The sequence below is a fragment of the Aphis gossypii genome, chromosome X (genome assembly GCF_020184175.1).
Source record: "Aphis gossypii isolate Hap1 chromosome X, ASM2018417v2, whole genome shotgun sequence".
Taxonomy (NCBI): Eukaryota; Metazoa; Arthropoda; class Insecta; order Hemiptera; family Aphididae; genus Aphis; species Aphis gossypii.
Window position 1 is genome coordinate 13,969,005 of NC_065533.1, and position 15,351 is coordinate 13,984,355.

The following is a 15,351-nucleotide window of genomic DNA, read 5'->3' on the forward strand; positions in this document are numbered from 1 at the left end:
TCCTAGACTGTAAATTATAAATTGTATGGATAATTTGTTAGGTTGAAAATGTATTGATGAATTCAGAAATGTATATAAATTGATAATAATTCACAAATATAAAATGCATAGGTATTAGTAATTAGTACCTATATTAAACAACAATAATCCAACCGCATGCAGACAGTAAAACAATAAAGGGATATGCTAATATAATAATATATAGAAAATTACAATATATTATCACGTCGTGTTAGTTTTGCATTTTTAATACAAAACACTTCCTGCATCAAAAATAATATTGTTGAAAATTTGATTGGTGACCTACGTATATATTTTGCATCGAATTACCACGATAACACCGATTTACAATAAATCGACAAACAAAAATGCAGTAGGTATATGCCAGTATAGTTTCCGACTACAATAATCGCTTTAATTTTATTTTTTCAGACTTTCAATTCATTTGATATTATAACTTATGAATACTAGTATACCTACTTAGGTATGATATTACGATAAAAAACTAATTTATAGGTAATTTATCCTACCTTATTAAATTATAAAGTATATATAGTACCTAACAAGTACTTAATAAACAATAATATATTATAAAGAACTGGCCAGGGTATACCTAAACAAATATTGATAGAATATATAGATTTTTCATTGCAAATGAACATCTACATTTTTTTGATTTTCGAGTAATTTACCAATTTAGATTATAATATGTAGGTGATCTGTTTCCCTGCAAAACACGGTTTTTTATAGAAATATATTAATTAATAAAAATTTATCAGGAATTTGATTTATGATGTACCTAGTAGTTATCACGTATAATAAATATATATGTTCATCTCAATAGTTTAAATATACCTACCTATGATGTGGTAGCAGCAAATATACCTACCTATATACATAATCTTTAAAAACGCAAACGTATATTTTCTACGAGGTTATAGTTAATCCGCGAAATGACAAAACTATTTGCTTTTTTTTAGATCGTACCTATAAAATATATGTATATGATGAACACGCAATAAAACCGTGAAAATAAGAAAAAAAATTGTACGCCATGTGTATATGTACCTATATATATAATATACATTACACATATGCTCTCGCAGAGCAGTGATGGAAATAGCAATAGCAGATTATAATATTATAGTCTTACAATAATACAATTTAATTATTATTATACTAGTGTAGGTAGATATATTCCGCGGATGGCAATAATAATTACATTAATCCGTCGCCGCGGAGACGCGCGAGCGAGTATAAAATCGACGGCGATCTTTATTATAATATATAATATAGGTGGCAGAGGCGGCGGCGGCGGCGTCCGGAAATTAATATTTTCTTTCATTTTCCGCGGCGGCGCGGTGGCGGTACCGTCGCCACGGCGCGGCCACCGTCGTCGTCGGTGGCGGCAGCAGCGGCGGCGGCGGCGGGGTTCGTCATCCATTGGACGGGACGACGAGCACGCCCACCGGCCGGCCACGACCCCCACTAACCCGGCCCTCCGCCGCCGCAGCCGGCTCGGCGGACACCGTGGTGGCGAGGAAAAGGCGCGCGCGTCACCACCGCCACCGCCCGCGCCGTCCCCCGTCCGTCGGCCGTCACTCTCGTACGGGCGTGCTTACCGGTCGGTCGGCGGCGATCCATCTCTCTCTTGCTTGCCTAGCGCCCGTCTCCTCCGCGCCGCCCGCCCTGCGACCGTCGGCCCGGCCGCGCGTTCCCCCCCACCGCGCCGGCAGTGCGCAGGCGCAGCACGCGCTCTCTCGCGCCCGACGTCGGCCGCCGACTCGCGAACGCACACACCCGACGACGACGACGCGCCGCTCACACGGGCGTCCCGGCAGACCGCACTGTCGTTTCACTCGCCACTCCGCTGCCGAACGAGTCGTCGTGTCCGTCTCGCGCGCGCGTGCAATTCGTTTTTATTTTTACAACGTAATATAGCAGTGGTACGTTTTATAATAATTATTATTTTTTTTTATGTTTTAATTATTGCGTGAATTACTTTTAATTATTATTATTATTATTGTTACGATTATTATTTTTATTATTATAATTATTTTCGTCGTTATCGTTTCGCCGCAACGGACCGTCGGAATATAGCAAGTGCAGATCTTATAACGTTTTTACGCGTCTTACATTTTACTCATTTTTTTTCTTTCAAATAATTGACATTTAAATAATATTGTAATAGTTTTTTTATTTTTTTATCGTTTTAATAATTTTTCGTTTCCGTGTCCGGAGTGTACGTATAACGGCACCACCAGCAGTATCGGCGAGAGTTGACCGGCACCCGGCGGTGTAGGTGCAGTCCTACCCCGACGAGATGGATTTCTGCGGCGGCAACGAGTCCGATGATGCCGCCGCAATCGGTTCGTAGTGTTCGCGGAAAGTAACATTTTTTCCATCGTTTTCGGTATTTTAAAATCCGTTTTTTCACGAGGCTAAGCAGCAGTAGCGCCGCTACCGTTGAAACTGAAAACGCGCGTATTTCCGCGTAATTATCTGCGATAACCGTCATAATCGCAATTCACACGATTAACGTAAATCCGCGTCGACCGTCGTTGCGTCGCTCATTTTCGTCTCCGCACAAGAACTCTATAACGGTCGTCCGTATGTCCCGCAGAAAGCAATCCAGACCGGTCAAGGTCCTCGAGGATGGGACAGAGGAAGAGTGCATCAGCGGTATCCCTCGCGGAGAACCAGGTGCGGCTGTCGTTGTCAACGGGCACCACGTATCCACGTCCACGCGTCGATTTGATGACGGTAAGTACCTACAGATAAAACTTTATAACTCGTTAAATATCATAATTGTACAAATGTCCAATGCTTTAAAATTCTGTTTAAGTCGCTTTTGAGGGGGGCTACTGCCTACGTAGTTTATGAGGTCTAATTCGTTAGGGGCACACGCACACACAATACCACTTACGCGCTTTCTCGTCCAACGCGCGCGCCAAACTTTTTGGTACACATTGATCACTCGTGTGATTATTTCTGGTAGTAGGTATTACGTATAATTAGTTATAAGTCTTCACGTTATCGTCGTCGCCGCGATAACCTGTCAATCTATAAAATATATTTTTAGAACACTGTAGGAAATATCGACAAACCGTGATATGATTTCATAATCATAATCGTTTAAGTATACCTAAATATTACTATATACAGCTATTATAGCACGATAATATTTCTAGCATTATTTGGAACGATTATTGAAAATAAGTCTCACTCCGACAGAATTATTATGATTATTGGTATATACTTACCTATGTAGTTTTTTCATTTTTCTATTAGGTAAAAATCCGAGTAAAAATCTTAATAGTAGCTATATTAGGTATATGTATACATTAATATTATATCATATAAAAATTCGGATGTTTCTACTGTATATTTTTAACACCACACAGTTATAGATATAATTGTTAATTTTATTGTAATATGAGACATTATAATATAAAATTGAGTCTAATACGGTTATCTTTTGAAACTTGACAAGATAATAAAACTTAGATATTATCCCCAAAAACATTGTTATTAGCGTTACTATTTTAATCTTTTAATGAAAACTGATGTTTACATAAGTTGTTGGCAATACAATCAAATGCCGTAGGTTATATTGGCATTGTATTGTTAAGGTTTATCTATATTGTACATTAATTACACCTATATACAATGTTATAGTTTGAATGATATGTTTAAGATAAATGTAAAATTCGAATAATCCGGATTATTATGAAATATAACATTGATAATTTTAGTGAATATTTAAAAAATAAAATAGTCTAACAATGTCTGCATACTTTTATCAATGTGAGACATAATTAAATACTTATGGATAAGAAAATGTTTTTTCTAATATTTTTTTGTACAACAAAATTATAATTATGATAAACCAATTGATAATAGTCTTATAATAATTAATTATGTTTGTATTAATGATATTTTCAATTACATATAAACCATTATTTATTCACTCCAGTATAAAATAACTTTAAATGTACTAATTAATTAATTTTCTATATTGTAAAAATTCTACTCATTTAGTATTCACAGATAAATTGAGTTTTAATCTGACAAAATGACTTTATTAACTGATATACAAATAATATTAATGAATAAAATTGTTTTAATGTCTCAAAAACGGCGTTAGAAAGTTTTTTGTTTTACATTATATTTCACCTTGTACAATAATATTATGCCCTGTTAATTCATTATAATTCAGTTACATTAAAATCGAAAACGATAAATTGTTCCAAAAGTTATGCCGGTGCTAAAATAACAACTCACTTTTAAATACAAAATTATTCTCTTTAAAAGTCTTATTAAGCGCAATTCCGGTGGAAATTGATTATTTAAGACTTAATGTGTTTAAAAACAAAGTTAATTTTTCGGCATGAAATCAGCCATTTAAAAATAAATGATTATACTATGAAAAAATATAATTTAATACTTCTTTATTATGAACAATCTAGAATATACATATACGCAAACAATATAATATTATCGTACACGGGAAATGGTTTTGAATATAAAAGACACTATCGCGTCACACACTCGTCCCGAGCAAATATACATTTTTATTATACGGCGGGGTGTGTATATGTAATATGAAAAACCGTTTTCGGTTTTTGTTTTATGTGTTATTTACACTGTTTCTGATGCGTCCAGCCCGATGACACATAATAATAAACCGGAGCGAGGTTTGGAGTTATAATAATAAAATTCGTGGTGACCACAACACGCCATATACTCGTACAAATCTCATAACATAACATAACACAACATAACACACACTCATACGTTTATATATATATAAATTCGCCGTTGTCGTATAGTGTTATATGTATAATATATAAAATATGTGTGTGTGTTTGCGTGCAACTGTGGGGCGGCGGGGGAAAGGACGGACGAAAATTACGACTCGGACTCTCGTTGAGTAAATCCATGAAAACTACTACAACTACTACCACTACTGTCCTGTTGTTACTGCTATTACACCCGCGTATAAGAGAGCATATATATAGTGTGTATAGGTCCTATTTGTGTTATTCGTCCCAAGGGCATGTGCGGTGCAGGCAGTACTTCCGTCGCAGCGACGATGACTTTATTCCGTTCGGTGCCCGCACGCGCGCTCACACCACCCACACCCACACTCACGCCGGCAAGTCTGTACGGGTTTGCCGATGTGTGCGTACCCCGTGTATATTATTCTGATTTCACTGTGTTCCGGCACATGAAGTTAGTATATGGTCTACGGGGCTGCTGCTGCGGATCCTTAGCTCTTTTTCTCTCTATTTCTCTCTCCGCCCGTCTCCTCCGTAGAATATATATATATATGATAGGGTAGGGGCGAGTTTTCCCACCGGGCTCGTTTTTTTGCGGACTTTTATGGATAACGCGCGACCGGTCACTATATGTGTATATTCGTTTACACACACACACACACACATATATATATATGGTGGACCTGCAGCAGGAGAGGGATAGCTATCGGTCTTTATTACAAACTATATATACACCGACTTTGTATTATATATGTTATATCATATATATTGCTTCTGCTACACGTCATATACGTCCGAACATTTATAACACGTCTTCGTCTCTGTTAGGTACTAACCTTACCGCACACGCGTTTTCGTTGTTTAATATCGAGCTTATTCGTTTGACATCAGAAATTTATACGATGAACCACGTATTATAATACCTATGTACGTAGCCTCCATATAATATTTATAAATGTATATTATTTAGTTAATTGGCTTACGATTTATCCCAGTTTTTGTTTTACTCGGTTGTGTTTCTGGTTTAGTGTAGGTACCCACATAATAATAATATGTAAGCATTTGATGTATATTTTATTATACTATGTCTACCTGTAATACGCCTCGAGACACTCTTACATATTATTATTATATTATATTATACGTGCTCACAGCTGAACAAACCGACCGAACTGATAAAATTGTATAATAGTATTATAATGATTGCGTATGTGTATAAAGAGAAAAAAATCGATTCGATTGTTACGGACGGGGCAACTGTGACATAAATTTACATGTCCACCAAGAGCAGACCCGGGAATTTGTGGAATTATAATAATATTCATAAATCAATCAATTTCGGCGACGACCAGAGACAACAATAGTACATATAAATAGTAGCGACTGAAGAATTCCCACCGCGATATTTTTTAAATTTTAATACCAGTTTTATATAATAATACACGTAAAATTCGATCCACCGACATTGTGTTTTGTTTTCACATGGTTGTGTTAGTGTTTGTGCACGCACGTGTATGTGTGTGTGTGTGTGTATGTGTGTATTATTTTAACAGTTTATGGACACGATTTCATTGAAAGAACCAAGAATATAAGTGTTTAAAAATCGAAATGCATTGATGCAAATAGTGTTATTTCGTTTTGGACGTGTGTGTACGCAAGTGTATTTTGTTGAGCGGGATAATTTTCCACGTTTCCGGTATTTCCGTAAAACAAAATAAACGACAAAATTTTTTTTTTGCCCAAGACTGTTCACAACAATAGAACGAAAAAAGATATACGTGTGTGTTCGTTACACTGCACGTATATATGTATAGGTATATTATATATGTATAAACTATAAATGTTTAGCGTGATGATGACTTGACGGTTTTCATTCATGAAACGTCGACGCCACCACCAGCAACAGCAGCAGCAGCACTATTATAATAGGTATCTGTTCTATATATATAATGTACCCGCAACGCGCGTGTGCATTGCGCGTCGAGAAACCAAGTAAAACGGCTCACCGCGGTGGAAAACCGATTCTCACATTGCTTTCTTGGAATATATGTAGTGGTGGGGAGAAAGACGTTTAATTTTTTTCCGATAATATACATTTTATATTATAATAAGTATGGGTATAAATCGTTATGTGTATAGGTATATATTTTAATATATATATATCGATCGTAGTGCGTTGTTTCCCTCGCGCGCGTCGTCGTTTCATTCATAAAAGAATCGTGGGAGTTTTTTTTTCCTGCTCTAGGACGCTTATTGGAATTAAAACGCGCGTACACCGGAAAAAGGAAAAGGAAGAAAAAACGGTCTTTAAAAAAAATATATATGTATAATAATATTACTCGCTGCCGCCGCCGTCGAAAGACATTACCTATAACATGTAATATAGGTATATCGTACTACTCGGCAGCGGTACTGTAATATTATTATTATTATACTTGTGTATATTTTATATCGGTATATATAATTTATTTTTTATATTTTACTACAACTATTACTATTATTACTATTACTACTAGTATTAGTGTCTGCCGACCGACAGGTCGGCCTCCCGCGCGGCGCGTACCTATGGTTTGTTTAACAACAGAGACGACAGAAAAACGCGTCTGTACGTATACCGGTCACGCACGGATTTCGTCTACGACGTCGGAAATCGATTACATTTCTCGCGATGTAGGTATACACGACGCGGCGGCCGCGCCAGTATTCTACCTAAATCCTCCGCAAGATCACCAAAGACGATCCAATAATATGATAATATAGGTAGGTGTAGGAATAAACGGCCGGATATGCATTCGGAAGAAAATTCTTCACCGTTGATTATTTTCACATTTATTTCATTGACCGTTGTAGTCGTCACTTCCGCAACTGCAGTTAAACTAAGCTAAACTTTAGCGTTGTCTGGAGTGTTAACGGTTATTAATTAAAATCATAATGATATTATTAAAATTATATACCTATATAACTTAATGCCGCTTAAAATTATTTCATACACAGGTATATAACGTTCTCTTTTGCCGTCGTCCTATCACCGCGATATAGCTGTACAAATATATTTTATATATATAAGTATATATAAAAATACTATATATAAACGATGGCATGGCTATCGCGGGAACGGCGACGACTTGTGTTACATTTTAACTAAACTTCAATTTTTAAGTGTTAGTCGATCACCTTTAAATTAATGACCCTATAGTTGGTTAAAAATAACTTACTACGATTCGTCTAACAATATCATTTAAAGTTACTCATTGTACTACTTACACTTACACACGCGTTCTTCAATTTTTTGTCACACCTTTATACAGTTCTTAATTCGCGATGATCATAAAATCATGTATAATAGACAATATTTGCTGCTAAATGAATACACTTTCCTATAGGTACCTGAATTTCCTGACCAGTATTAAAGTAGTAATAGTAAAAATGTAAAATAGTACGAATAATATATCAACATAATTGAAAACCTTGCAATTGCCTGGATTAAAAAATATAATAAATTTTCGGCCGTCGCTCGCGTGCTTATATATAGGCTTTTGCGAATTGGTTTGGTAATTTCATTCGCTGCTGCTGCTGTTGATGAAGCATAAAAATGTTACACAAATATTAGTATATTATGTATTATTTAATATAACGTTTATTTCATCGAGATGTATAGCATACTATATCTATATATTTTTAAAACTATCCTCTGGTAAATAATAATTTAAACACTTTATTCGCCCATAATACTGAACAAATAATAATTCATTTATCGTTTCTGAGGATAGTACATATATGTCAATCGTGTACGATGCATTCATTTATACTAAGTGTTTTGGCGATTCGTCACGTAAATTAGTGTTTGGTTAGATCTTTGTTTTCGTTCAATTTTATTTCTATAGATGAAGGCACATACGAGATATTTCTAAAACGTACTTGGTATGCAATTAATTAATTTATCAAATAGTAGTTATGGATGCCTTTATAAGTATATAACATAAAATAGGTACTGTGTATTTATGCTCACAATGCCATCGGCCAATCCAATTATGTGTAATTGAAATGGAAAATGAAAAAAAAACTGGCTCCCCATTGCTATATTTATTCGTTTTATTTCTACGTAACTTCTCAATAATTTATCATATATATGTATGTATGTATGTATATATAATATATATAAGTGTGTGCGTGTGTCGATATATATAGGTATAGGTAGGGATCGATGTAGAATTTATTTTATATATATGTATAAAAAACACATATTGATTAACGAGTAATAATACACATGTTTTATTTTACTAGAACAATGATAGTACTCGCATTACAATAATAATATGTGATGAGATAAATATGCGCGTGGAGTATACCTGTTGTTGTTATTATTAGGTAATATCCTTTTGTATTAAACTTAGGACTTAGGTAGTATATTGCTTCAATCTTTGAATTTATAAAATATTTAAAAAAAAAAACAGTTTTTCAGTTACGAAAAACTTTAATATATTTAGGATAACAATTTTTGCTATCGTTTGCATATCCACTGCACTTATTGATATACTACACCAGATTTTATAACCTTAATAGAACCATTGGGATCGGATCATATAAACTTAAGTGTGATATGTATTACCTGTTGTAGGTTATATTGTTACCTATGTATTATAATATCGAAAAACGTTACACCGATTGTCGCCGATCACACCACAACACGACAATGCACGCCGCTCCGCACTGATAGTGCAGTGGTCCTCCGACGACAATACGCGCATTTTACAAACGTATCTACACGACGTGTCTATTATTCGAATAATAATAATAATAAATAAATAATATTATAATGGTGAGAAAACTGCGCACACGACATATCTGCAACGTGCCCCGTCGACCTCGTTTGTCGGCATGCCTTTTCCAGAAAAAAAATGTGTATAATGTATAATTCACGGCTCACGCTTCTCCTGATACTTATACATACTTATACGTATACGATATAATATATATTATAAAATTATTGTCTCAACTCGGGACTTTTTTTACCAGTTAACGATTTTGCGTTTTTCTTTTCTGTCTTGTTATAATATACCTGCTTACAAACATTAATATACAAACTATCTACATTAAACAGCTTTAGTAAAAAAAATATTTAAAATAATTAAATGTAATAATATTATAGATATTATCTAGATTAGTGTATAATATAATAATAATACTAATAATGATTAGAATCTTAGAGATAACACTACTTCTGACGTACACAATATTATTTATTCAAAACCAAAATTAGAATTGGATTTTTTTTTCAAACACATTAAAATTAACATTATTTTCATACCATATTTCGTCGGTCAATAATGAGTGCGAAGGTAAAATAACAATTTATATAATGATTCAGACGAAAAATTAAATGTGCTAGCTGTGTTCAACGCGTACACTCTGTAGTCTGTATACCTATTACGAAAGTAAATAATAATAATAATAATATAAAATAACACCCAGGGAGTATGATGATGATGGCGTACAACAATAATAAACAGCTTTTGCGCGCGCGCGTATAGAGTACACGAGTGGTTTATGCAAGACAGTGGTAGTCGTTGAGGATGTGAGTGGGGGGAGGGATGGATGGCGTCGAATTTGCATGAGCCTCGTTTTGCTTAATGGACTCGAAAATTATACGTATATATATATTATACACACGGGGGAAAGGGAAAATAAAGGAAGGAAGAAAGGAAGAAAGAATGAGACGCGGTGACAGTGTGCACGGGGGAAGGAAAAGGGAGACGACGATTTCGCGAAACCGTTCCTGCACACTGCCGCGAGGCTGATGATGTAAAATGACATTTATCGATAGGGAGGAGACGCGCCGCCGCCTCGAAGACGATGGCAGTCGCTTGGTAATAATAATATTATAATGTATTACACTGCGAGCGCATTTTCTCTCCGTCCGTCATAGCCGTCGTCGAATACGTACATTGAATATTAAATTGTAATGCTAATTTAATCGCCTCCTCCTATTTCCCGTAATTCGTATCGTAAATAACACAAAAATAGAATATTTATTATGGATAAAAATCGCGTGTTCCTGGTATACTGCGTGAACATTTCGTTAAAAAAAAACAAAATAATAATATAATATCGATGACAAAATCTCTTTAAACGTCGCCGCCATCTCCTGAGTTTTTTCGTTTTTCTTTCTTTCTTTAGTTCCCGAAGCCATTATAACGCAAATTATTGTGAAACGCGTGATCATCTGTCGTCAATCGTCGTGAAAAGCCGCCGTCACTATAGTTTATCTAGGTACTACCTATTAAACGCTGCTATAGCGTTTCTTTTTTCTCTTCCTTTTAAGTGTGTCTGATTTATGCAGACGTGTTTAATATAAATTATATAATATTTATTGATTATATCAAAATTACACAAATTTTGAGGCATAATATACCTATATATATAATATCTATATACCTATACCTATATATTTACATATATATGTATATATGTATATATATATATATATATATAACTTTATCATGAATGTTCTTAATGCGTCGTCTGTAGATAAACGTTATTGACTTAACAAAAAAATAAAACGCGTTGAATTTCCATCGTAGAATTTAATTTCAACGTTTCCTACTAAATATTATTATAAAAGATTACTAATTTTTTAACGCCAAAACAACTTTAATACTATCGTTATTTATTGTATATACAGTATACTATTATTTATTATACTTGGAAAGTTTCCGGGACCATTATGGGCTTAACTTGTACAGTTTTTGTCATTTAATTTAGCTTAAAATTATCGAGGCGGAATTTTCAGAATCAAAAGGCTCAATTTGACGTGCGCTACATTTGATCGATGGTATTAGCCGTATTAGTACTTAACTCGTGTCAAAAGAATTAAAATATTTACTTTAAGAATAATTATATCATTTTTTTACTTTTTTTTTCTATAATATAGGGACACATTTTTATTGTACTCGTAATATATAACGCACAATCGTCATAACTATGATATGGTGATAATTACATAGACTACAGAAGTTGTATGCACTTATACATTTATATGGAATATCTTAAGAATGTAAATTATGTATCTAGGTATAAATCGTATATCACCTTATCATATAATCTGTACTGATATTTATAATAGCATCCTCAAAATCGAACGCTTAAAAATTGAATCGGTATAATTCATGTTATGACAGATTATAATAATAATTACTGTCACAGTCCTATATAATCCGTTCCCCCTGCAGCGCCACTCGCTGCACAACCTCAATCTGCACATTCGTGTGCATAAAATACACATCGCCAAACCAATTAGTCACCCCCGAGTGTGTATTCTACCTATCTATCTATCTATGTATGTATGTATTTTATATATATACCTATATATTTACTCGATTAAGGGTTGACTGTATATTCGTCGGTGCCTATTATATATATACCTATATACCTACATATATGTAATATACGAGTGCAATTTAATAAACGAACCTCTGGCACGTTTTTCCGCGCGTTGAAAATAAAATATTTAATGAAAACTCGTTTATTACCATGACCACGTCTCATATAAAGGTACAGCGCGTATATAATAATATATATGTAATACGTATTGCGCGGGCCAATATCATTAAAAAATAATAACACTAATAACGGTAATGTTTTATTTTTATATATCGAATTGACTGTATATACGCACTATATACTATATAACGTACCGCTGCACTTATAAATGCGTCCTACACATAAATAAATATAATATCCCGTGGTATGTTATAGTAAATAATACAGAGTTAGACACCGCCTTCGATATAATATTCTATACTATATCGATATTATTGTTGTTATCATTATTATTATTATTATTATTATTATTATTATTGTTAATGTTACTGTTGTGATGTGTGGGCGAGGAGGTGTACGCACCAACTATATATACGAGAAACAATACGCGCCACGGTTTCGTGGTTATAACGAGAGTTATAACACTATTACACATTTTTCACTATTCGTGACGGCGGCACCACCCTGCTACGGGTTGTATGTATGTATATATAAATAATACATATACGAACGTGTGATTTACTCGCGCCTGGCACGCGGTGCTGTGTTTCAATAATAACATATCCCATTTCTACACTCGGAAAAGCTAATAAAAAGCTACTGCCACTCGTCGCCACTCGTCGTGTAATATATACACACACACACTGCGCTGTGTATACCTATATACCTGACCCCGCCACTCCCTGACGCACGCACCCCACACCCACGCCCAGAAAAGTTAATCACTATTTATTTTCATTTGACGACGAGAAATTCGTAGCGGGCGCTTTTATATTATTATTATTATTATTATCATTACTATTGCTATTAGTATTAGTATTATTATCGTTTTGCGCGTTTAAACTACCTATATTGTTGTGCTGCAGGTGCCTCCACGTTCGTGTCTCTCGCAATGTATACGACTGTGTGCCGCGTTCTAACTACCTATTGTACAGTGTATACACACGACTCGATGAGACTTAATTAATTTTTGTGTGCTTACCTACTCGTCCGATTGCGTGCCCCGTTCCAATGACCCGCGCGAAGAAAGCTCGTCGTTTTAATATACACATCAATAATTCGTGTTATGCGTATGCACACACACACACCGCTATTAAAGACATTATATTGTTACTATTATTATGACTATTAAATGTTGTATCACCCGTACAGCCGCGATATCACGTACTTACGAATTCACCGCTTCCAGGTCACGAGTAGGAATAAGTAGGATACCTATAATATTTTACATAAATAAATAGGCTGATAAATTATGTTATCTTGAAATATTTCTGATGCACCGTTGTCGATAACGGACGTGATATAAACATATACCTATATTTAATTTTATTTAATTATTTAATCCCACCCGTTTTGACGTTTGCGGAGAAGCAAGTTCCACGTCATAATAATAGGTACCTACCTATGTAGACGATTTTACGGTATTTACACATATTATATTCATTTCTACGGATATTTAAAGTAAATTTTTATATTATTATTATTATTATTATATTATACATGTACAAAAAAATCTTAGTCGCCGTCTCTCATAATGGTAGTATAATAATAATATATTTTATAACTAGAGATTCACGAATAATATAATAATAATAAAAAAGTGTAACATAAACGTCATGAGTATTGTGTACACGGAGAAGGTATCCGCCACGAGAAGACCTTGCGCCGATCAACTATAGAATTATAATATACGTCATACAATATATTATAATGATGTTATGGTATGGTAATAAAAAGTAAAACATGAGTTTTCGTTTAAAAACGACATATTTATTTTTTAATTACTTTATTTTCATTTTTAATGGCACCTGTATCTGTTAGCCATTGTTGTCTCCTTGTTCGGTTGAAAACAGGTATATAATCGGACGAAACTATACGGTATGGTATTTTTACTAAATTAGGTATCAAAATTGGATCGATTGGATATTCTTTATTAACTCCTGATGTACTGGAGGAACTATAACACCTATTGAATAGTTTTGCTGAACTTGACGAATTTGCAAATAATATTTTACAAACTTGTACGAAATTTGATAGAAAACATTTTCTATCTAAAAATTTTCTTCGTGTGATATACGCGGCCAATGGCCATGTTTCTTTTATTAATGCGTTTCATTTTTAAATTATTTAATGACTTATAAATCATACAGACGATTTATGCGTTTTTATATTATTATTTTATTATATTCGCGTCGCGTATATAAATTTAGACATACGTACAGATGAAAAATTTGTTAACCGTTTATACTCGCTAGTGTGTTATAATATATGGTGTATGGCGTATAAAAGTCGTTTCCAACATAAAATTATTTTAATTTTTTAATACCCACACGCATATAATAATATTTATTGTAATAATTTATGTAGTGACGTGTGGTTATTTTTATAACGTGTTGATTTAGATGTAAATAAACTATGCTTGATCGCGAAGTTAAAATCGTACTCGTTTATAGTTCGCTCCGTCTATAGAAAGGTCGGTGATAGAGGTTGTTCGTAATTCGTGGACTCTATAGGTGTGAAGTTAAACCCAACGGTGACAGAGGTGGTGGTAATAATTAATTTAATTATTATTTAATTAATTCCAGCATAATTCATATTAGTAATTCTTTTGTTACTTTTCGCCCGTGCTTTGATTGGTTTAGTTATAATTTATTATCTAAAAAAATTACCATTTATCTAATAACTATTAGGTACACGATGTAATTAACGTATATCATTAACCAATTTTTATTAAAAAGAACCATCCGTCTACCCCCCCTCCCCCATCACTACCCCGTCCAATCGTGATAACACCACTACGACGATTCAAATGTATTACAATAAAGTAAATGCGTATTATACCGCGTCTAATCTAAACACTTAAAACTTGTATCACCGCCGCCTCTGACATAATGCCGAGAAGTGGAGTCAATAATTCAACTTCCCGCGCTGCGTCGAAAAAGTAAAACAGAGAACGATAGAGCTATAGATAAAGAGAAAGAGAGAGAGATAAATAGAGGAAAAGAAACTTAATAAATAAATATAATACCTA

At 34.2% G+C, this 15,351-nt stretch overlaps 1 protein-coding gene across 3 annotated transcripts in view; it reads left to right on the plus strand.

Moving 5' to 3' along the window:
- Positions 1 to 1,789: 1,789 nt before the first annotated feature.
- Positions 1,790 to 15,351, plus strand: part of LOC114120545 (homeotic protein spalt-major-like) — an 80,634-nt gene continuing 67,072 nt past the window's right edge. For all 3 annotated transcript variants that reach the window (XM_027982482.2, XM_027982484.2, XM_027982483.2), the window contains exon 1: positions 1,790 to 2,763. In XM_027982482.2, coding sequence (XP_027838283.2) covers positions 2,613 to 2,763 — 151 coding nt within the window. In that variant the 5' untranslated portion in view covers positions 1,790 to 2,612. The remainder of the gene's footprint in view (positions 2,764 to 15,351) is intronic.